This window comes from Malus sylvestris, chromosome 13, assembly GCF_916048215.2.
Source record: "Malus sylvestris chromosome 13, drMalSylv7.2, whole genome shotgun sequence".
Lineage (NCBI taxonomy): Eukaryota > Viridiplantae > Streptophyta > Magnoliopsida > Rosales > Rosaceae > Malus > Malus sylvestris.
Window position 1 is genome coordinate 1,696,416 of NC_062272.1, and position 25,274 is coordinate 1,721,689.

A 25,274-nucleotide genomic window follows, 5' to 3' on the forward strand; every position below is an offset into this window, starting at 1 on the left:
CCACCACCCCCTTTTAGGCTTTATCTACTTTGTAATTTAGAGAACCACCAAACTAGATGGTTGCAACCCACGGGCATAAAAGAAGCAAGTGCTCAACATATTCCTCATGAGCATTGCAGAGAGGGCATATTAGAGTAAGTGAACATCGACGCCTATAAAGATCCTCCATTGTAGCCAACGCTCGATTCAACGCCCTCCACATAAAGCATCTTATCTTCAAGGGGGGGTCTTCAACTTCAAAATGACCTTCTAAACATGAGAAGGAATCGAGTAAGATGTGGAAGTAGCCCTAGCTGCCATTGGCACCACTCGGGAATGCACCCAGTGGTATCCCGACCTTATAGTGTAGACCCCGTTCCTATTCTCCGACCACACCAGCCTATCCCTTCACATTTGGTCACCAATGATAGTGTTAATAATCGCCTTGCACTCTTCATCCGAAATAAAAGGCTTGAGAAAGTCAATATCCCAAGTCCTCGAAGGCCCACAAATTAAAGAGCTCACACGTAAGTTCCTCGACACCAACACGTTACCTTGAGGAATACGGTGCCCGTGAGGAAAAGATGGGATCCATCTGTCATGCCAAATTCGAACACTTTCCCCATTCATAATTTGCCAATGGGCACCCCAAAGTAGGCCCCACCAGCAGACTTGTCCATCCCCAAAAAGCCCTGCCCCTACATTTGGCCTCTAGAAACAAGCAGGGAAGTTTAACACACTTTTTTAACCTCATTTGCTCCTCATGCCTTACAAAATTGTAAAGTATTAAGTTTGAAGTGCCCTTCCCTTGGAAAAAAAAAATATTTAATTTGGAGCGGAAATGGCTGAAAAAATTGTCCAAATCGTTAACTAAGGAGGAAAAATGACTATGCACCCATATAGGCCTTAGGTAGTGTAACACTCGACTGTTTCGTTGACCCCAAAAGTTGGGCAATTATTTATCTGAGAACAACAATTACAATCTCAAGGGAGAATTACTTCAACAGGAGGTAGAGGTACAAGTAGGTTCCCTTGAGGATCCAGGGGCAGTGCTGGTGGAAATGTTTGAGGATTTTTCTCCTCCAACGATGGTGGTGGTGGCGGCGGCGGCGATGGGTATGCCTCTTTCCCGTCATTGGTTTTTGGCTTTGACAAACCAAAGTGTTCCCTTATCTTCTCTAACTTTTCAAAAATCTTCTTCCTGATCTCGGGATTGACAATGCGTGCTTCGGCAGGTTCTGTTGGAAGAAGAGTGAGTGATGCCAATGTCCCAACTGGCAAAGATAACATCACATCTCTTCGTGAAACTCCGAAGGTTTTTGGAGAGCCTGGTTTTTGTTTTCCCTCACTTCTCACCTGCAATATGAGGATCGAAGACGTTAAATAAAGATGCATCTCAGAGTCAGATTGAAAAGTATAAAAAAGGTCGTACCCAGTGCACAAGGCTCCCGCTTTACGCAGGGTCTGGGAGAGGTGAATGTCGGCTAGCCTTACCCCCATTTTATGGAGAGGCTGCTCCCAAGTCTCGAACCCGAGACCTACCGCTCATGGGCGAAGGCACTTGCCATCGCACCAAGTGCGACCTCTTAGTCAGATTGAAAAGTATAAGAGAAGTAATTGTTCCACAATCCATCGCGGTTTCAGTTTCAGTAAATGACGATGCTAGAAGGTACTAACAATGGCAGTATTAGAGCAACCAACTTAGCCTACACCTCCAGGCCTTTTGACAATTAAGAATCAATCTGAAAGACCGAACAATTAAATCCGGCTTGTTACAATTAATCCCTCTTAATTAGACCTTTGGGAAGAAAACACTGAAGCTGGAGATGACAAAACAGATCATATGTTCGGTACTTCTTACTCAGATCACCATGAATCCATCACGACAAGCTTGATCACAACAATTATTAAGCATAAATTAAGCATTTCCAATGGTTTACATTGTCGACAGAAAATACCTCGAGCAATGTGAACCACGCGGCAGAGATTACATAGTCAAAATCTTGGTAACTTTCTCCACCAAAAACATATGATTGGAGATTCTATAGATGATAAGTGTGATTATCTCTTCGTCTGAAACTCCGGATACGGAGATACAATGAAATCAAATGCCAACTTTGAAATACAAGGACCATTTCCCATGGTTTAACATCATGCTCTTAAATTGTTTCTTTATGGACAAAATTTAGCAGATCAGCAGCTGCATAGTACTAATAACTGTAACTTATATAACCAACGACGTGAACACTGAAAACTTCCAAGTATTTGGAAAAGATACGGCTAGTTTCAAATGGCACGGGACGATAGCTTCCCATAACAACTGCAATGCAGCTTGCACTCAATGATACAAATTGGTTATCCAACTTCGAACTAACTAACCGTTGCCCTGCAATTAAGTTGCGAATGCAGGTGCACGCTATATGCACCGGAGCTCTATAGCCTCACAGCTAACCCTCCCCATAACAAACATTAGGAGTTAAGGACAAGAAATAAATCTGAACACACAACTCACAGTTCACAGTTTAAGTTTCTTCGCAAATTTTCGGAATAAGGAACATAAACAAGAGTTACTACTCATTCATTACCCTGAAATTAGACATGCCATCGCCCTTGATCTGTTTAACATTTGAGTCAAACGGACATTTGAACTGATTCACATCTCAAATAATGTATGAGCAAGAACTTCACAAACAAAAAAAAAACAAATTATATAAATAAAAATCAAAACTTGGTGAATTTTTGTTGCTGGAATGAGCTCGGACAAACAAGGTCAATCGATTCAGAGTTCAAATATTGATAATTAAACACAAAGTGACAAAACGGATCAAAAGAAAAGGACTTTAAGCAGCATATTGAGTGAATTGAGACAGTACGAGTATCAACCTGCAGAGGAAGAGCTCTGTGCTTTGTGGTGGTTGTCACCGACATCGAGCGCTTCGTCGGCAACTGGGTTTCTCCGACCGCCGCCAAAGGTAGCGGACCGCCCACCAGATTGCTGCAACTAGAGAATGCCATCTGTCTCTCCCGGCGAAGATCAACGGTCTCAAGACTACATATTGTTGTATAGTTCCGCGGAACCGAAAACACAAAGTCGTTGGTCTTTGGAGGCCCAACTTAATTTTGGTTCTAAAGTTGTGTAAAAGATTTCATTGATCCAGCCTGGTTGTACGTCTCGTTCTGTTTCTTTACCAGGATATATAACATTAATTGAAGAGATTTTTTTAAGAAAAACTAATGAAAAAAGTTTGAAAATTTTTAAGTTTTAACGATAAGGACAAAATAAAGGGTAAAGTGAATAGTAACAGGATTGACTTTTTAGTGTAATAATGTGGTTTTCGTTAAAGTGAACAATATCGGGAGCTTTTCGTTAAAGTTCCCATTTTTTTATTGTGCTAGGAATATCCGAATATGGTTCCTTTTTTTTTAGTGTTATTATACAAATGGTTGGATATTTAAAAATATATATATATTCAATCACTTATATTCTAACACTTGAGGTATTGTGCCCTATTTCCGGCACACAGAAAAATATTCAATCACTTTTACAATTTCCACACTCACTAAATGTTACACGATAAATCAAATACAAACTGTGTGAGAAAATATGACAGCAGGTACGACTCATATCTTTTGTATTTGAAAATCGGGGCATTTTGATATAGGCGCCTTGTTTTTTAATTTTTTAGACTAAACATACACTCCTTTTGAAAATTTGATCAAACATTTTCCTAAAATTTTGGTTATTAATTTCAGTTCCTATTATCCCTATATTTATGCATTTATTATCCATCTCCTGGGCATTTCGTTTTTTTTTCTTTTCCTATTATCCCTATATTTATGCATTTATTATCCATCTCTATGCTTTTTTTTATTGTTTGTTATATATTTACTTTTTTTGTGTGAATATAGTAGAATATTTATAAAAAAAATTGTCAAATTTTATTATTTAGAAGACCCAACACATAGTAAAGATTTGTGTGATTATAAAAAAAAATGGTACATTTGGAATGTAAATGTACCAAAGGGGTTATCTGATAGAGACATTTGGTTTTGTGGTACATTTGAGATTTTTTGTTCATTTGGTCTTTTGGTACAATAGGAATCTAAACGTACCAACATGATTACCTGACAATGGGCACATTTGGTTTTATGGTACATTTGGTTTCTCTGTATATTTGAAATCTAAACGTACCAAAAAGGTTACATAACAATGGGTACATTTGGTTTTATGGTACATTTGAATTTTTGGTACATTTGGTTTCTCGGTACATTTGAAATCTAAACGTACCAAAAGTCGATACTTTTGTTCTCAAATGTACCATAAGTTTTAAGTATATTTTTTTATATATCTATACATGAAAAAAAATATGTATTGAAGACTTTTTATTGATACAATTTTAATAGAAAGAGTTTTTTTTTTTTAAATACTGATAATAAGGAAATGAGGAATTAGTTAATTAATTTTTTATTTTATTTTATTAAAAAAATATCATTTAATGCGCAGAAGGGGATTGAGGAAATTAAATTCCTATATTATAGGCAATTAGTCGCTAAGCTACCTTATACCTCTATATAAATGCATTTAAATTAATGACATGAAAATTAAATAAATAGAAAATTATTGAGGTGGCAATTGATTGAAGCACCTTAATCAAATCTTTAAAAAGAATGAATGTTTAATCTAACAACTATAGAAAATATGTAGGCATTCTAATTTTCCCTTGAAAATATAGATTCCAAAACCTTTTTACAAGTCGTGGTCCTTGTAGTGTTGTCTTCGATCCCCACCCAGCCTGCCAGACGTAACATTAAAAGCAGTTTAGTAACTTCAAACGGCATATGACACTATTCACTTGTTTTTTGTTTTTTAACCAATAATATTATCTACTCTAATAAGGTAGAAATGTGACTAAATTTCGCAATAGAAATATAAAATAACTTAATCATGGGACGAGTCTGTGACATCACTTTGGTCACACAATTTAATTTTTACACACATTTTTGGGGACTCACTTTATAATGTATTGCAACGATCTAAACCGTCTATCTTTTAGGTATTCTCTAAAAGATCATTGTAGACATCGAAATTTCGTAAATAAATATTGACCGATAAATCAAAGTGTCAACGCTCATGTATTACATAAATTTTACACGTAGCGTGTGACTCAACGAAAATTGAAATAAGTTAGAAAAGTCATCAAATATGACACGTGTCAACACCTGGCAGAAACGACTTATTTCATCTGGGATATTATATTCAAAATTAGGCCTTGGAAAATTCTATAAATACAAGCCCATTTCATTCATTTAAGGGGACCAATTCATATTACACCTTGAAGCTCTGAAGCTCTGAAACTCCGAAGCTCTTAAGCATCCAGGTTCCCGAAGAATCAAGAAAGCCTTCTTCGTTCTTCGTTCATCGTTCTTCCAAGATCAAGCCCCGACGGCCCCTTGAAGAAAGTGTTCTTCGTTCATCGTTCTTCCAAGATCAAGCCCCAACGGCCCTTTGGATTAACAATTATCCACCAATTCAAAATCAAGCCTCGACGGCCTTTGAAGAAAGTGTTCTTCGTTCTTCGTTCATCGTTCTTCCAAGATCAAGCCCCGACGGCCCTTGGATCAACCATCCACCAATTCAAGATCAAGCCCCGACGGCCCTTGAAGAAAGCACCATCATTCATCATCCGTTCATCCAAGATCAAGCTCCAACGGCCCTTTGGATCAACAAACGTCGACAAATCCACACACATCCAACCGTTCTTCAAGATTAAGCCTAAAAGCCCTTGAAGATCTTTTCATCACTGTTTCTTCAAGATCAAGCCCAAAAGCCCTTGAAGATCCGTTCATCACCGTTACTCAAGATCAAGCCCCAACGGCTCCTTGAAGATCCGCTCAAATCCACCTTCAAAGATCAAGCCCACGGCCCCTTGAAGAAACTTCCAACAGTTCATCCAAGATCAAGCCTCAACGGCCCTTGGATCAATCACACATCCACAAATACACACCTTACGGAGATCGAATCAGAGGATCAAATTAGAGAGAGATTGTAACCCAAAATCATCTAAATACAAATATTTGTTTATGCACGTTGTTCTTGTCTCTTTCGTTTCAGGAATTTTCCGTGTTCACAATCATATCTAAACAAAATCACCTAAAGTTGAAACCATATGACCGTTGGATAAAAAATTTAGGGTTTCTATGTAGAACCTTATTCGTTCATTTCCTTCACTACAAATGAATGTCTTAATAGTTTTTTATTTGTTTAAGCAATGATGATCTATGAATGAGATTCTAAAAAATAGACAATTTGGATCGTTATAGTTTATTACGGAGTGGACTGCACAAAAATATGAATAAAAATCTGCGTAAAAAATGGTACCACAGATTCCCCCCCTCCCCCCGCCCCCCCCCCCCAAACAAAAAAAAAATCATTTGAATATTACTACTATAAACATGTAATTGTTTTATTGCGTTCGTTTATTTATAAACTAAACGGTTTCCTATTTGAGTGATTGTTTGGATGAATGGTACACAACCACAATGACAATGGAAATGACAGCTCCATGTGCTTTGCCAAGAACATATTTGTTTGTATTTGTTGCAACCAGCCAATCAGCCACTAATCTCTTTCATTTGTTTGCATCTGACGAACCCAGACACAATTAAACTGATATTTGAAAAAGCAGACTCACTCATTTTCTATATTTGGGTATGGATGGGGCATGCATGCAGTACAAGTCTTGATATTGGTACCCACTTCACTTTATTCATCCCTCAAAAGAAGAATGAAAAAGTCCAAATCAGAAATTTTATTTGTAAACCAGATAACAAATATTAATATGTTCAGATCATTTGAGAAACAAAATGAATCTACAGCTGCGGTTAGTCCAGTGGTGAGTGTGTAGGGAGGAAAATGAGTAGGAACTTCTACTCAAATTTTTTTGTATTCGAATAATAATAAAGCTATACGTTTATGATCAGAATCGTTCATAATATAAATCACATTATATAGATTTTTTTTTAAAGAAAATCTCGACGGTACGAGAACAATTTTATTGATAACAAAAAAAGAAGTTACACCTAGTGGGGGAGGGGGGGGAGAGAGAACATAAAACTAACCCCTCATAATACAAGAATACAAAGATAAAAAAAATACATAAAAATAAGATGGGACATAAACTTTACCCCTCTAGATACGAAAACAATAAAGATACAAGGAAAGGAGGCCTGAGGGACATGAAACCTAACCCCTTTAAAGACAAACCTAAAGGTGTTACATACAAAACAGATCGAGCAACATCGCAGGGTTAAGAAAATAAAACAAGAAAGTGAGACAAACATGTATGTCAAGAAGCACATTATTATTATTTTCTTTTCAAAATCATCTTTGCAAAAAATGAATTAAAATTAAACTCATTTAGTCAATCTATTATAGCAAATACATATACGATTCGTAATGCTTTTACCAATTCTGTTAATCTGTTTTTATACAATTCGATGACTAACAACCTTAGTTTTAATTGATTTTTTTGTATAAGCGATTTTTATAGAGTAATTTATAATATTAACGGTTCTAGTTATAAACAAGAACTTCTACTCATCATTTGAGTGTTCAATGGTTATGTACGTGCATATAATGATAAATTTTGATGAATACTGTAATTTTCAAAACCGTATATAAATTTGGTTAGCATAAAAGAGATTTATGAATTTCACGTTATATAATGGTTAACAAATAAAATACAAGAATTTCACATTATAATGTTGACAAAATTAAATTACTTATGTTCTACTTTTAATTACACTGATACAATTTATGATTAAAAATCACTACAATATTTATCGTGTTCTACGGATGATATAAGTTGCAGGTTGGGAGACAATGTCAATGTGGATATAGTAGTGAACTGTTTGACCCTTCGCTCTAAAATATTGGCATTGGTATTAAATCGAGCCTCTACGTAGTAACTGATCATGATCCTCCATCGTCCCTTCACTGTCAGTTGAGCCTCCATCATCACAAAGCAAATGTTGGAATTTGTCAAGAAATATCATATTCATTTGAAGAATGAAGGGAAAAGTTGATTAGATTAGACTAGCTAAGAAAGACTAAGTGAATTACCTGGACACGATCACCTTTTTTATGAAAGTTGATCTGCTTCCTAATTAATAAACTTCATATGAAAACATATAGGTCAAGAATCAAGATGTTGAATTCCATGCAAACCCTTGTCAAATGAACAGTCTCTTGCTTGTACTTCAGGTTCGCTGTCTGTTCGACCTATCAACATTCCATGGTAGCAGGCTAGCTAGCTAGTCACTACTTGGTCCCTCCTAGCCACATTATTTTTCTAATTAAGGATGTACTTATACGGCTCATGCTAATTATTCTGCAGTTCGAAAGCAAGAAAATGCTTTTGTGGAAGCAACTTAATCTAAATTGGTAACTAGATTGGTTTCACATCCAATTTAATTAGTGGAGTGAGTTCAGGTATTTGATATTAAAGATGATTATATGTCTTGGTAAAAACAAAAAGAGCATAAGGCTGCCTACTTTTTGGACTGGATTTGGGTGTGTAACCTACATATATACACCTGAAAAATCGATACCGGGCAGCTGCAACTGCAAAACCTAGGGTAAAAGTCCAACGACTATCAAAGTTATGTTAGATTACCGCAAAGGGGGTACTTAGAAACTTATATCCAGCCTATTACTATTTTTTCAATTGCTTTCTTCTTCATATTTCGAAAGGAAAAGAAGGAGCCAAAAGATATACCTAAACCACTTTCCAAATGAATTATCCAATAAATGCATAAACAGGATTAAGATTGGGAGTTTTAATTTACTTTCTTCTTTCTAGGTTAATGACTCTTTTATGCATTAAAGTAACTCTATAATTTAGGTTACGAGGTCAAATACCAAGATGCTACGCAATATATAGTTATCTATAATACGAAGCTGCCTTGTTTAATTTGTTAGATGGTCAATCAAGTTGATTAATCTATATAAAAAAACATGATTACTTTCTAATTAGGGTTTTCAGGGGTACTATATACCTAGCCTTTACCGTAGTTTCAGGTCGAACAGACAACGAAACTAAGATTAATTTGCAAAGGACTGCTCACTTGACAAGCATAGCATGGAATCCACTCACCCGTATCATCAAAACATGTCAAATACATCCCTCGCCATCTTTGACCATGGTTGTTCTATACCTCTTTATTTCCTGCAAAAAAAAAAACACACACACACAGAGCAAACATAGTGATCTGGATTAAGTACATAAATCGAACTAAATAATAAGCAAAACTACGTATTTGGAAGAACGTATATACGTACGCCAAAGCTGAAGAAGAGAGGAAGACAAGAACCTGATCTTTTAAGGAAGAGACCTAACTAGGAGGTGTAATATAGTTGCTGGGTTGAGCTTCATTTTATAGAGATAAGAAGGAACCTTGCTATCCTTTTTCAAGCTATTACAATTGTTAATTATTGTGTGAGGGTGCGAATTCTATACGGATCTTCATATCAGCTAAATCCTTACACGTGACAGATCATTGACTAACCGGTATTTAGTTGTTTATGTTTCCATCTCATAAAAAAATTAATTATAGATAAGATCGATTGATGGAGGATCAATCGACGACGTAAATTGTAGCTGCTATTTTAGATTAGGATTTAGAACCAAATTATACTAATCCGACATTCTTGTAAAAATGTTAACGTGGTGGACCAGGTTGATGTACCTACTTTATGGCAAGCTGACTTTAATTAATTCATTAGCTAGCTTCACTTGAATTAGTAATTGTACATATGCTATGTATGTGCTTATTAAAATTTTACAAAATTTACAAAGAAAGAAAATATAAAATAGCGGCTAAAGCTTTCTGGTGACGACCTTCAAAAGAGTATTTGTTGCTGAAAGGTTGTTCATATCTTTAGCGACTGTTTTTAGATAACTATTTCATCACTAAAAATTCATTTTATTCTGTAGAAAAACGTAGAAGAGGAAATGGAAGCAACTAATATGGTTGCTAGGCTCTGAGGCATAATAAAAAAATTATTTTGTGTATAATTTACTATATCGCCTGTGATTTTTATTTTAGTTACTTTTCCTTAGTTTTGTTGACAAGGTTCACTTGATATTTTCATCTTCTTTTGATTGACAAAAAAGATTTTGTTAATTGGTAATTTAGATTACGAACAAGGAGCTCGAACTCGTGTGGAAGGAAAATCACACCAGTACTTTAACTAATATGACTAAAATGAAGTCTGCATGATATAAACCTAATATTATTAGAAATCCATTTTTGTTTAATTGTAGGATGCATGCAAGATTAAATAAGCTTAATTTTGCCATGTGGATTCATCAATATAAAAATATTTGCGGTTGTGGAAGGGTACTAGGGGCCTATGGCATTATTACAAAGGAAAACTAATGAAAAAAATATGAAAACTTTGAGTTTTAACGATAATGACAAAATAAAGGATAAAATGAATAGTACCATAATTGACTTTTTAGTGTAAAATTGTGGTTTTTCGTTAAAGTAAACAATACTGGAAGTTTTTTGTTAAAATTCCTTTATTACAAAGGCCGAGCAACGTGGTTTATTGTTAATTCATATACTTAATGATGAACCTGCGTTCTCCACTGTCCATGCATGATGTCACATTAGATATATATATATATATATATATATATATATGTGGGACTGCATTATACATGTGCTTAATTTGAGCTAAATAAATAAGTACAGGTACTTATTTAACTAAATTTGTAGAGTACTCTCACTCTGCAAATAATCAAAGCGACAAATAGCTTAACAAAGAAAAACTTCAGCCAATGTATAATTAGGGCTTGGGAGATCATAGTTCCTACTAAATATGTTGCTAGAAATCGAACAAAAAAATTATAACAAACTGTAGCACATGCATCCTCTGTAAACATCTCGATCAATGATAGGAAACTGGAGATGGTTTCACTTGTGTTAGTTTGATCATGAGCGTTTTAATAAGTTGCTATTAGAGTTAATTAACTGGATAGGCAACATATATAATTTGCTCATCAGAGATCTTGCCAGGCTTCAAAAGTTTATTTTTCACCGACCCTTCTTTACCTTTGGTAGAAAACCTCAAGTTCAAATTTAGGCTTCAAAGAGATTTCAAGATAGATATTTTTCCAACATATTATATATGTAGCAAAGGAAGAGAAGTGGGTCATCAGATAGCTTGGCCTTGCGGTGATCTAGGTATGAAAACTTCCTTTTCGCACATCTTACGTTGTAGCTTTTTCCTGCACAACATTATTATACATACCAGTAAGGACAATACTTGCGTCCTTCATTTGCAATTGATGCATATACAAATATCATACATGAGACAAGTAGGCAGAGCAGCTCCGCACATGTGAGACCCTATATGTCTACTTCGTCGCATTTGATCGATGTAAGTGAAGTCAGTTCTACACACCACTTTTCTTTTCAGGTCACGCGCACACGTCTTTTTTTAACTGTTGAATTGTACAAAGTAAAAGAGAAAATGACTCATAACGCATGTGATCTAATATCTTAGTGGATATGTGTTGGGTTTATACCAATGTGTTTTGAATTTGAAACTTCTCATTCTTTAAATTATTATAATGGTTTCAAACTCTCCTCTCTCCTAATAATAGAAAAAAAAATTAAAAGGAAAGAATCAGAACTAAGAAGGGGTGTGCATAAATCAATCTCACATCCTTGTTACTTACCATATTGGCTTATGCCAGCTAAGACCAGATTGCTTGTAATTCATGTCATCATCCACGGGCTTTGCTTGGGTAATTGAAAACAAATTAAATCAGCTATTACATATATTTAGCTATATACTGAATTGTACAATTAGTTAAAAGTAGGGCTGAGAAGAACATACATGCTCCAACTTTGTAATCAGTTATAAGTATTTGTGAATAAAAACTAGGAATTGTTGTTAACACTCCAATATAGTCAGTTTATATAATTCAGTAGTAGCAATCAGTTCCCAATTTTTTTTAAAGAAAGTCAATTTTTAGTTATTTTTATAAGTAAAGGATAGTTTATTCAACCCAAAAAAAAAAACACAGAACAATATACTTGAAAGAGAAAGAGAGATCAGACCCGGAATTTAAGCAGGATGCCTGGCATTTGCATATGGGTGTGTTTGTAATGTGGACCATTGGAAACTGACATATCAATATACAACTTAGAGAGAGAGAGAGAGAGAGCGATCGATGGAGGTGTCACATTCCATGCAAAACCTTGTCAAGCGAACAGTCCCTTGCATACACCTCATATTCATTGTCAGATCGACCTTGCATTTGCATACCCTATCAAATATACTTACGTGGTTTTCCTGGCTCCATTTACTCACTACTCATATAAATAAGTCTCTCTAATTTGATCGATCACATGATCGTGTTGGGGCGAAATCAATGAACAAAGCGAGAGTCGCTTAACACTTCATAAGCATATATAATGTTTTTTAATTTTCTGATGTAGAATTCACACTTTTAACAATCAATACTAGCTGGTGAGACCAACGTAGTTAACAGTTCCTAAATTTTCGTTTATATATACCTGCTATGTTAAACAGGCTGCAATGCATTGTATACGTGTGTGTGTGTGTGTCTATATATATATATATATATATATATATATATAGATGATGAGAACACAAAGCCCATAAGCCACACACATAGAGAGAATGACATATGTCCAACTACGCACACAAGCCTTGTTATTACCGATATGAAATAACATATTATCTTTTGTGTGTGTGTGTGTATATATATATATATATATATAAGCTTCGTACATCCAACTTGCCATGAATAAGGGAAACAAAATCTTTGCATAACTTGTATGTGGTAGTGAAGTGTCGACATATCACTTCTAACATAAAGAATATATATAAGTACAATATTGTCAAATTATTAGGTGAACAAAAAAAAAGTGAATGCTAACTATCTAGGTTCACTAAATTTACTCAAGATTAGCTCAATTTAGAAACCCTAATTCTAATTCTAACTAGTCATTATCATTGTCAAATAATTATCATTAATTTATATTGTTTGGATTAATGGATGGCGTACCCATGAAAACGGGACAATATATACTTTGGTCATGAACGGTTATGGATTTGGATACTCTCCTGAGCTCAAGGAGAGGATCCTCCTGACCAAGAGTATCAACCGTTGAATTTTTATTCAACGATTATAATTATTATAACTTTAAAAAAATCTCCTCCAACAGCCAACACTTCTTGGTCAGGATGATCTTCTCCTTGGACTCAGGAGATGATCCAAATCCAACGGTCATGATCCTTAATACTGCTCACAATAGAATATCAACACGTGTCTTTATTGAAATACCAACACCTAACTCAAACTTATTACCAGAAATTTACTATTCTAGTATCCAAACATCCTTCTTCTCCCTCACTGAGATATTGCCCAGCCTTCCATCTCTACGAACCAGCAAGCATTTCCAGGTTTCCCATCCCATCTCCTCCCCTAACCTCTCTCCATCGACCCTACTTTTCAGAGGAACTCATGGAAGCACCATCGGAGTACTTCGCGGGAATAGCCACCACCTTCCCCCCCCCCCCCCCCCCGGGTGGCTACCATGGCTGCCTTAGGATAGAAGATGACGGATAGAGGGCGGGGTCGATGGAGAGATATTAGAGGACGAATTGGGGATGGGGTCGCCGGAGGGGAGAGCTTGGAGTAGGAGACGGGGCGGGGTCGACAGGGAGAGGCTGGGGTCGAGGGAGGGCAGAGGTTGCAGGAGGTGTGAGGGTACACTGCATTTACAGATTGATATAAAATATAACATATACATATACATATATATATATATGTATGTACGCACACATTATTTTAACCACGTCAAGTTCTTGCAGATACAACTATTTCATATCTTTTCAGCAAATTATTATCAAGTTGAGAACAATATTTTTGTGAGATCAAATAATTAACTTTAAAAACCTCGGCAGTACAAGGAATTTTAATGATCTACTCATCTTTATTATCAAACCTGTTAATGGTTTTGAGGCCTCCTCACTTCATCTTAGATGGAAATTAAAACTACTGGTTTGAGATTAAGGAACCAATCCATTTCAACTCAATCAGGAATTGCTATAATAAATATACAATAAGCCATTTTCTGGGTAGCTATAGAGAGGGAATCAATCAAGTTATTTCTCCTGTAGTATGGTAAATTACGTAAACTGTATGGAGGAGGAGAGCTAGAGTTTCAGGGTAGTATTACATCTTGAGCTATAATATTTTCCAACATCCTTCACCTTATTTTCACCTTGCCGTTGACCCTCAATCATGGAAAAGCATATAAACCAAAACTAATTGACAATAGATGGAGAGGCCGGAGATCTTTTAAGCACATAATGCAGACGGAGGAGGATTGTCTGCCCTCCTAGTTTCAGTGCCCTTCCATGCCCTCCTGATTGTGTGGTCACGGTTAAGCCACGTTAATATTTTATATTACTATTTATTTTTGTCTTATTATATCTATAAAAAAATAATATAAAATAATGATGTGGCTTAACCGTGACCACACAAAACAGGAGGGCATGGAAGAGCATTGAAACTAGGAGGGCAGACAATCCTCCTCCAATGCAGACTTTCATCCTTAGTGTCCTCTGAATGCATCATTATAGCCATCTATATGTGCTAGACTCTTAACCTTGCTTTCAACCTTAATTAGCGGTCCATATTTCTGTTGTTTTAAAATATCATACCCTCCTTATGTCATAAGAAAGACAATATAAGCCACTAATTGAATTATTGTTTAAAATGAAGTAAACACAAACATATATATATATATATTCGTACTGAAACTAACATATATATTCGTATTGAAACTAACTTATACACTAACATAATTTAAATGGAGCAATGATTGCGGAATTTTAATTAATTAAATTGAAGTTTTGGTTCCTTAACTAAAAACTCGTGAGTATTATATATCCCTAAATTATTTATTACACAGTGTAGCAAAGGTCTTTTTGGGTAACTTCAATGTTTCTAATATTGACCATTGCTCTATAGTGTGATAAGGTCAATGACCAATATTCATAAACTTTTACTTCATGAATCAAAACTCTAATTAAACTAAAGTTCAGAACGTTGGAGGCTGAAATTAAATGAATATTCTATCACTCTATATATACATATATACGTACCCAACTAAACTATATATAGCGTTTTTGAATTCTCAGTGCACCTGAAAATCACATGCAAAGCTGTACATCTAGTTTAGCGCTTACACCTACCAAACAACACATAAAACACACAAACGCACACATGTAAGTGCATATTCATGCAAATCAAAGTATTAATTAGTCAGTTCGTCGCACAAATTTCATGGAGGTGGGCACATCTTCCAGGTGAGTTTATATTAATTAATCAATCAATTAAGTTGATCGACACATAAAACAAATCGGGTTCCTCATGAAAGAAGAAAATAAAGTGGTCCTGTTCGTAAAGGAAGCAGAATAATATTCTCTAATCCTATACAGATGCAAGACAATTCGAGCAAGGTTTTTTTTTATATATCAAGGTCGAACAGACAACGAAACAAAGGGCAATCCAAGAAAGGACTGCTCGCATGACAAGCATAGCATGGAATCTACTCACCCATGTATAAAGTTAGCATAGAGTCTTTTCCTTCAGATTCTATAAGTTGGTTAATTTATATCCATCTGGAAAGCAACAAATTGTTGTATTCAGAATACATATAACTTATGAATTACCAAAATTAAGTAAAACACATATAGCATAACGCAGAAGATGATAAAAAGAAGAGGAGCAAGTACCTCTGATCTGGGCAGAGAGCATATGTGTAGCCCAGCCTGGTTTTGTCATAAGCATCAGGGGCTCAATTTATAGAGACCTGATGTATATATTAATTGATCATTATATAAAATAAAATTTAAATTTAAAATATCTGAGTGAGGAGGGGTTGAAGCGTGTGAAAGTGGGAACATATGTGATTGAGCTACATTTGACACGTGAGAGAGGGGGTATGACTTTGACTCACGGGTGACACATGAGGAGATTAGGGAATTGAATGGTGCATGTCATGTGCCTCTTATCCTTAACAACCTCCCCTCTAGCTCCTCTCTCGATAGAGATATTTTTCTGTGTACTGAGAACATCGAAACATAATGTTATAGTTCTACTTTCTTAGAAGGTAAAATATTTCATTAATCAAATAAAGCAAAAAACATTATCGATCAAGATCATAGTATTAATATAATTGAAGACGTAATAGAAAAACTATACAAAACCTACTAAATAACGATACAACCACTATTTTTCAAAATATGTAGAAGTGAGAGATATATACAACTATCCCATGTACTCATTTTATAACACAAAAAATATGATGCACACAAATTGTTTCTCTTTCTTTTCATTTTATCTTAATTTTTCCTTCTTTAAGTTAATCTTACTTGTTTTTGGCCTACTGTTATACCTTCTATCGATTGGTGTTGATTGGCCAGAAGCACTGGTCAGCACCTTCCTTAAGGTACAAGCTGGAGAAGCTAGTGGAATTACGTAATCATCACCCAACACAGAGAGAGAGAGAGAGAGAGAGAGAGAGAGAGAGAGAAAGAGAGAGAGAGAGAGCATTAGTAAAGAAAGAAAACAAGACGACAATGAGGGAGGTTAGCTGTGCTCGTGTGATTCTGAAATGTTGATAGAATCATAGGGTCGAATACTTGATGTTCTTGTCCAACCGCTCACATGATTTTATTTCTTATCTACCAATTACCCAAAACCCTTCCGTGCTCTCTCTCTCTCTCTCTCTCTCTCTCTCTCTATTTATCTTCTCTGATTTTTTTTTTTTTAAATTCAGATAGGTGGGTTTTCCGTTTTGTGCTACCTCGCCAATTGCCACATTATGTCATTAGTCACCAACGCTTACCGATCATATTGGCCAGTACCTCTTCAATATCTTATGTCGATATATAGTTATGCTCAGATACTTTTCCACCGTAAGCGGCCGGCACAGTGGGGACTATCGAGTAGGAGAAGGACTGAACAGTTTCACAAAATTTATCAAACCAACTCTGAAGTCCTAGGTTAAAACTCAACCGCGTCACCTCCTTAATTAAACAATCGAAAAAACTGCAGTGCATCGTCTTCACATGCAATATTGCATGCGTGCAAGTTGCTGGTATACACTGTACATATATACATACGATTTACAAACTCTGGTTCTTATATCATAGACACAAAAAATAAAAAGAGGATTATAAATTGTCAAGACGACTGCATAATCAAAGAACTGCATTGATTTAGTTTTATTGCGATACAAGAAGTGTATTTATAAACGGCTAATTAAATGTCTGAAACAAATTTGGAAATCAATAAACATGGAAGCAGTCTATTAAACTCTAAAAGATTGTAAGAAAGCAATCTTAATCCTCATTTTACCAGAAAATCCTAATACATAAAACCAAAAGTATCCTAACATAAAAATAAACGAAATTCTTAACTTGCAAACTTTTTCAAGACATACAAAGTTGTCGATTCATTTTTCATGCGGCATACTGGGGGAAATTATATAAATATCAACAAAAGTTTAGTTGAGAATGATTGAAATTATAATAAATAATATGAAGCAAAATGGATCATATCACTCAACTAGGTAATTTAACGTATGAGTAATAATGCTAGGTATAGATTTAACTTTTTATACAAAATTTGCAAATAATATGATGTGTCGTCAATAGGAAATAAACACATGAATTACACTTAAGTAATAATCCAATCATCAAAAATCATATCATATGGTTTACAAATTTAGTCTAAATTAAGGTTTTCCTATTATTACCCTTTAACGTATATATAGAATAAATGAAGCAAAATGAGTGTTAATTGTCGTTATTGCTTATTAAGGATAATTAAGCTAATCATGACAACGTATATAGAAGAAGAAAAATGGGAAACTATTAATGCAGCCTAGCTACCAGCTGCTTTATAAGGAGAGATTTTTCAGTATGACTAGTATACGGGATGATATACCATGTGTCACTATACAAATGGTGAGATATGTGTGCTAAAAAGTTAATAACTTAAAAAATAAAATTTATCACCACTCTTATTAAAACACGTGATGTACCACTTGTGTTCCCGTTGCAACTAAAAATTTCTCCTTTTATAAGGACTGAGAAGTCAATCGCAGCAGGAAATTAAGCTAAAGAATGTGCGGAGGACGACATGAACATGTGTAATCTTTCCTGAGAGGCTGAGATCAAAAGGAGAAAACTAACGGTAGAGGTAAACTTCAACCAACATAATTAACCAATTGTCGATAACCACTATCTAGCTAGCTAGCATGTCCAAGGGTAGTCTTAAATTTTTAATGGAGCCTACATTAGTTAATTATTATCTATTTAAGCTAACATTGGAGCCTATGTTATTTAGTTAATATAGTAAGCATATATTTAGGGATGATGATTTTGATTATCAATACATCATCTATATATATATATATATCGGATCCTTTAACAAGAGGGATCCCCATTTTTCAAAAAAAAATGGGACATCCTCTTGACCATTAGATTGACTTTAATGAAATCGTGTGGTTGAGATTAAATCACAAACCACACAATCTCAACCACACAATTTTCATTAAAGCCAATCTAACGGTCAAGAGGGTGTCCCTATTTTTTTTTTTTTAAATGGAGATCCCTCTTGTTAAAGGATTTGACATATATATATATATATATATATATATATATATGTATATGTATTACTTAGGGTCCCACTGTTAATTTTATTCAAGGGATACATAAACATGTGTTTGATGGAGATAATTAGTTTGGACATGATTATGCACTATATTAAAGACATTTTGAAGGGAAAAATGAATGACAACTTTCCTATTTTATTCAAGTTGAAGATTACTCATAAAGAAAAGTTGTCCCTTTTGAACCTACCATTTTCATGGAGACTAGTAGAGATATCTTTTCTTCATAGGTAACCTTCACCTTGGACAAAATAGGAATTTCCCATCTATTTCTTCCTTCAAAATGTCCTCAATGTAGTGAATAGTTCTATCCAAATAAGACCTTCCTTTCAAACGAGGCCTAAGGGGTTGGTGTAGTGGAAAGTAAGCATAAGTTTGGAACCTTTAATCCAAGTTCGAATTCTCACGTATGCATTTCTTGTGTCCATGGACATTGCTTTGGCGTACCATTTTACTTGAGCAACAAAAATATGCTACCACCGATCATATAATACTGAGACTACATGAGATGGAAATTAATTTGTCATAAATGTGTGGTACGATAAAGAATAATAATATCAATTAAATTAGTCAATTTAAGCTCAAAGTTGAAAAGTTCAACTAATACCTCAAAGTTGAAAAGTTCAACTAATACGTTCAAAAGTTCAACAATAACAACATTCACCGGTATAAGGCTATATCCAAGATCTTGAGTTCGATTCATGCCTTGCCACAATCATATGTATATAAAAATAAAACACAAACACTAAAAAATGAATAAAAATTACACAACATATGATTGATCAGATTATTTTAAAAAAAATTATGGTCACTGCATTCCCAAAATTCACGAAAGATTTGTGACCTACCTAAATAAAAAATTTCCGTAAAATTTATCTATAGGATGTATATAATATGAACAGAGTATAATGATAGAAATATCACAAAATTGTACCACATTATTATATCACATAATGTGGCAACAACCATTATCTAATTAAATAAATTTATTAATTAGCGCAGTATGTACACATCACTTACATATCACTTATCACATCATATCGTATACTAATATGGTACAAATACGTGGTCTCCTTAAATATGTCATAGCAAAGCACCACCCCCGTCCCCATAATATAAAAAAGTTTAAAGATTTAATGGATTTGAAACTAAAATTTCAACAACCACCCACTGGGACCCAAACATCAAGGTTAGAGGTTGGAAACTGCATATCCTGCTCCTTCCTGCTTCTGCGCGTCAAAAGTATTATTGTTCATATTACTAGTTAATTAGGGTTTATCACGTCCACAACGTCGTGTAATTTGTTTGGTGCGTCTTGAAGCTTGAAACTGTACCAACCCCCAAATGAACACAACCCCACCAACTACCACATATTGTCCTCAACCAACTACTTTTAACTTGGTGTGTGTGTGTGTGTTTGTTGGGTCTCTGTACATACATTTCCAGAAAGGTTTTGCGTCCCATTCCCAGCAATGGTAATTTTACTGCTTCAGATCAGATCCGTACGTTTGTATCAACTTCTGAAACTCATATTTACATTTTTCCTCACTCCACAACCTAATTATCTTGCAAATCACGTAAAGGAATAGTCAGCGAACAGTTGAAATCACCTTACAAATATATTGGATTCTGTTGTTACTGAAAGATGCGATAAAGTATTGGTAAGACTTGAAGGAAGGTTTGATTTCAAAATTAGTTGATAATATGTTGAATTTCTTACAAGTACGTACAATGTCTATTCTTTCTTCGAAATGAGCTTCATACTCTCTACAAGATTTCTCACAGGTTCATATCTCACAACAAAGACTTTCATAGTACAAATCTATCATGATCATGACGTTCTGTGTCAATAATATAAATATATTTGTTAATATTTGTTCATATGACTTTATATTAATGACATGAGATATCACAATTACGATGTATACACACATACCATGTAAGTTACTTTCTTCACCCACAACTTAGAAAATGGAAACTCTACTTGAGTTCCACTCCGTCGCTTACTTAGGAATGAGCTGCCGTATGGGTAGCCCTAGTGATTTCTCAAAGATTAGAGCCATAGCAAACATAACAAGTTAACAACTGAGCTGCGATTTTATTTTGGGTAATTTTAGGGAGACTATTTTTGAAATAAAATTTTAAATTAAATGATGTATCACCAATATGAAGTAAGCACGTTAATCAACACTCAAGTAATAATCTAATTATCAACAACCACATCATTTAATTTACAAAATTGAATTCAGAAATTTAATCTCCTTAATTTTATCCTTCTATTTTAGCTTATGAGCGAATCATTTACATTTTTCGTAAATATAAAATTGTAGCAATAATAATAATTAAATTATTATGATAACGACATAATTAATATGTTTTATTTTTAAAATATATGTATATATAGATAAATAAATAAATGTGTCATAATTTGAATAAAATAATAATTTCACTAAAAATAAGTCGTACACATTTTTCAAAAAGAAAAATGAAAAAGACGATGCCAGTAGACTAAACGGCGGACAACATGAACACAACTTTAGATTTTCCACCGTTAAATGACAATCCCACAAACGGCTCCAATGAGTTGGGATGGGACCTTTCAGTCTCTTCCCAACCCCAATTAGTGCCTCGTACCTTTTGCTTGATACTTTGAAAATTGCGATTTATAGTTAGTTGGTGGTGAGCAAACCTTAAGGGCTTGTTTGATAGATTAAATGAAATCGGATTTTAGGAAAAAGATTGAATTGGCAGTGATTGATTAGGCTTTGAATTCCAATTCATTGTTTGATAAAATCTAGGGATTTGTGAAAATAACTTGAATTTAGTATCTACTTTCTAGGCTCAGAATTTGGCTTCATGCGAGGACGTAATTGCAATTTGCAACAACAGCTTAGTTTATGCTACTTAAAATTAGGGTTTTTGTTGTTATTTGTTTTTGCAACCTTCAAGCATAAGTTTGCGAAGGCTCCAATTATTTCTTGCGTTGCAGCTCTTATTTTGCTTAGATCTTTTCATTTATCTGTTGTTGTTTTGCTGGCTCTTTTTGAGCCTTCTACTAGTTTTTAATGGAAATGGATCATCTTTGGATCCCTTCCTTCTAATTTATCCATCAAATTTGGGAATTCAAATTATTGAAATTTAATCCAATAGCTAAAATTATTATACCTTTTAAAGTTCACTCCTCTTTGTAGTCGTTTCTGAATCTCCAAACTTGATAGATTAGGACGAAGGGATCCGAGGATCCCTTTCCATTTTGGTGGATAAAAGCATAGCAGTTTTTTTAGTCGTCAACAATGACCATACGAACATCTCTCTCATCTCTCTTGGGACTTGGGATTGCTAGCAAATCTTGATGGGCAGGCTGCAGGTATCGGCCCACATCTTGGTAGATATTTTACTCTTCAACGTCTCTCTCCTGTCTCTCGGTGGGCAGGCATCGACCCACATCTCTCGCGAGTCGGGACCATCCGCCGACCTGAGCGCACTGATCGCGACGAATTGACGGCACCGCTCGCGAAGAATTGATGTCAATGGACGGCGCTGCTCACAACGAATAGACCGCAATCAACGACACTGCTCGCGACGACCCAACAACATAGCTCTCAGCGAGATTTGGAGGCCCGATAATGGTTGCTGAAAAGAAGAAGAAAGCAGCCCAAAAGGAAAAAGATGAACACCGGCAAATCGAAGAAACAGATCGCTGCAAATCGAAAAGAAGATCGCACACAAAAAGAAGAAATTACAAATCGAGGCTTAACAGAGAAAGTGGAGGATATATTGGTCATTTTATTAGTTGATTAGAATGGGCCAGGTCATTTCCGGAATGTCAAACACAAGCCCATTCTTGTTCTAATAGAATGGGCCGGATAGTGATTAGTTAGGAATTTTTGGGCTGGATCAAGGTTGCCAGACCAGATAAACAATGAGATATTGGGATTGGGACTTGCAGAATGCACCCAAAGACACCCAATTAGGTTCTTTATTTAGCTAAAGCTGGTATATAATATGAAAGGATATATCGATATCGGTATTGGTGGAAAAGTCGATAATTTGTAAAAATATCGGTGGATATATCAATATCGGTTGCTTTTGATGGAATTGATGGAAATTTTCTCAAAAGTGTGAAATTTAAAATGAAACCTTGGAAATGTTATATGATAGTTTGTCAATATTTAATCAATATGTCGGAATATCGACGAAGTCTGTTGATTTTAGCCGAAATTTAAGAGTTTTCCCGATATGAAATGAATTTTAGACTTCATCCCATTTCCATATCTTTTTTTTTATTTTTCTGAAATATCAACAATATCAAATAAATTTAAACATTGACGGTACGTGTGCCTACTTTATTTATCTATTTTTATCAATTACATATGCTTAGTATACAGATTGAGAGAGTGGATATGAGCTTCCAAGAAGTAAAACTATAAGAAGAAATTAAACAAGGTGCTTCGAAATCTTTCCTGTATTTTCTATATGGAATTACAATAACCTTCTGGGAACATCATGTTCTATTCCAACTCTGCGCATATCGACACTAATTTCCCAGATAAGGAAATAAAAAGAATGAGGAAGAAAAGTAACTGTGCATTGAGTTATCAATCTTCTAAAGTCATGAAAACAAATATTAAAAGAAAATAAGAGAAGTCCCGTTTCTGCTTCTGCTAGGGTTAACTTATATTATGGGCAGATGACATAATCATCGTGATTATAAGAGAGCTCGGTGTGCCGGAAGGGGCTGAGCTTGTTATGGCATGGCGACGGTCCAGAAGGAGGCACCGGCCCTCTGGGAAGCATGCCTTGAACCGATCTTCTAAACTCATCGACTCTAACTTCTTTCAAAACTCTGCGGCAGCTTCCCATTGACGCCATTCCCAAAAGCAGAAGCAGAAAAATAAGATAAGTGATTAACAGGTTCTTTGGAGGAGACGACATTATGATCAGCATGCTTATTCCTAGACCCTTTTTATTATATATATAGAAAGAATTAATTATAGTGGGATGAAGGGAGAGGTTGAGTGCCGTATGTATTGGACTATGACTGTTAGAAATTTTGACCTTAGGAATTAAAAAACCCTAATAAGACTATTTGAATGTTTTTAATTTTTGTAATTGGTAGAGTTTCGACGCTAGGGCGAGCCTTGGAACAACGGAAAAGTTGCTCTTTTGTGACCAAACGGTCACGGGTTCAAGTCATAGAAACATCCTCTTTGCAAAATAAGAATAACGTACGATAAACGTTCTTCCGCCGACCCTCATAAAGCGAAGAATCTTTTTGGCTTGAGATCGTCCTTTGTAGAGTTTCAACGCCAATGAAATGGAGGGTGCTCTCAACTGTTGAATTGTTTGTGTGTTGTGTTTGAATGCCGTTGCCGTGGATGATCATGATTGTTAATAAGTTGAACAAACGCGCACGCTAGCAGCCATTTTGGAAAAATCACATAATAAATTAGCGAATATTCAAGTTTAAATTGTATCATTTTGTATTCAAACGAAAACTCATCTCTATAAATATGATTATCATACGCCTCATGATGTTCATAAATTCAATGCGTATTTATTTGTCAATACTTTTCAAGCTTATGACATATTCCATTATCATTGTATTCATTTGAGTAACACCATGTAACTATTTGACAGTCGCAATAAATATTTTATCCTTTGCTTCTAAGGCACGAATGTGAATGAAAGGGGGCACTACAAGATGCTCTTGAATTATAATAGTATTGAAATTTTTTGAAATGTGTTTGACTTGATATGCTTTGTATAGATAAAAACATAACCAACTTTACGTATGAAGACATTTTTTAGTGTACCAAAACTTGATCCGTTATATCAAGTGTCATAATATAAATAGTTGATTTTTTTTTTAAAGTATCCAACTACTTGTATTATGACACTTGATATACCGGCCATGTTACTGGCACACTGAAAAATAATCTCTTCTACGTCTAAGTTTATATGAAAACAGCTCCTAGTCTCCTACCTAATTTTGTTCATGTATTGTATTGGGAACGTGGTGTAGTTTGGTCTATACCTGTATATAAAACGTGACAATTAGAAGTCTGATGCAAAGTTGCAAACTATGAACGGCTTCTTTGGCAGGGTTCCAAGAAAGTGCCTACAAATTAACCATGTCATCATTCGGTGTTGCTATTTTTTGCCAAAAAAATATTTCTGAGAAATCGCTACCATCCATGAATTAGACAAAAATTAGAGAGATTTGATATAAATATGGTTAATTAAGCAGGACATTAACTAAATTAAACCATGTGTCTGGTGCAGTGCAGCATACTAGTTTTGTTTATGGATCAAATGCCCTACTCAATACCCTTTGACATTTTATCATTCTCAAACTGTCAAAGAGTTCCTCGGCGGGATTTGGGGTAAACATTTCAAGCTTTTTTTTCTTACGTACAACTGAAGACACCACTTATTAAAATGGAAAAAAAAAAATATAAAGACATGCATGGCCACTGGGATACTCTTTAGTGACGGCCGTG

General features: G+C 35.0%; 1 protein-coding gene and 1 long non-coding RNA gene across 24 annotated transcripts; both read right to left on the bottom strand.

Moving 5' to 3' along the window:
- Positions 1–821: 821 nt before the first annotated feature.
- On the bottom strand, positions 822–3,119 carry LOC126596152 (uncharacterized). Its single transcript, XM_050262641.1, has 2 exons — positions 2,863–3,119; positions 822–1,335 (listed from the first exon to the last, which is right to left on the bottom strand). Exons 1-2 carry the CDS (start codon positions 2,992–2,994, stop codon positions 964–966), a joined length of 504 nt encoding a protein of 167 aa, XP_050118598.1. The 5' UTR covers positions 2,995–3,119; the 3' UTR covers positions 822–963.
- Positions 3,120–7,681: 4,562 nt separating this feature from the next.
- On the bottom strand, positions 7,682–15,913 carry LOC126596153 (uncharacterized). Of its 23 annotated transcripts, none has more exons than XR_007613870.1 (5): positions 15,827–15,913; positions 15,648–15,712; positions 15,194–15,279; positions 12,112–13,795; positions 7,682–11,790 (listed from the first exon to the last, which is right to left on the bottom strand). It is a non-coding gene; the product is annotated as an uncharacterized LOC126596153 (long non-coding RNA). The 23 variants fall into 23 exon arrangements; XR_007613874.1 differs by having other exon boundaries at positions 7,682–11,273; positions 11,727–11,785; positions 15,194–15,712; XR_007613863.1 differs by having other exon boundaries at positions 7,682–11,489; positions 11,727–11,785; positions 15,194–15,712.
- Between the last annotated feature and the right edge of the window lie 9,361 nt (positions 15,914–25,274).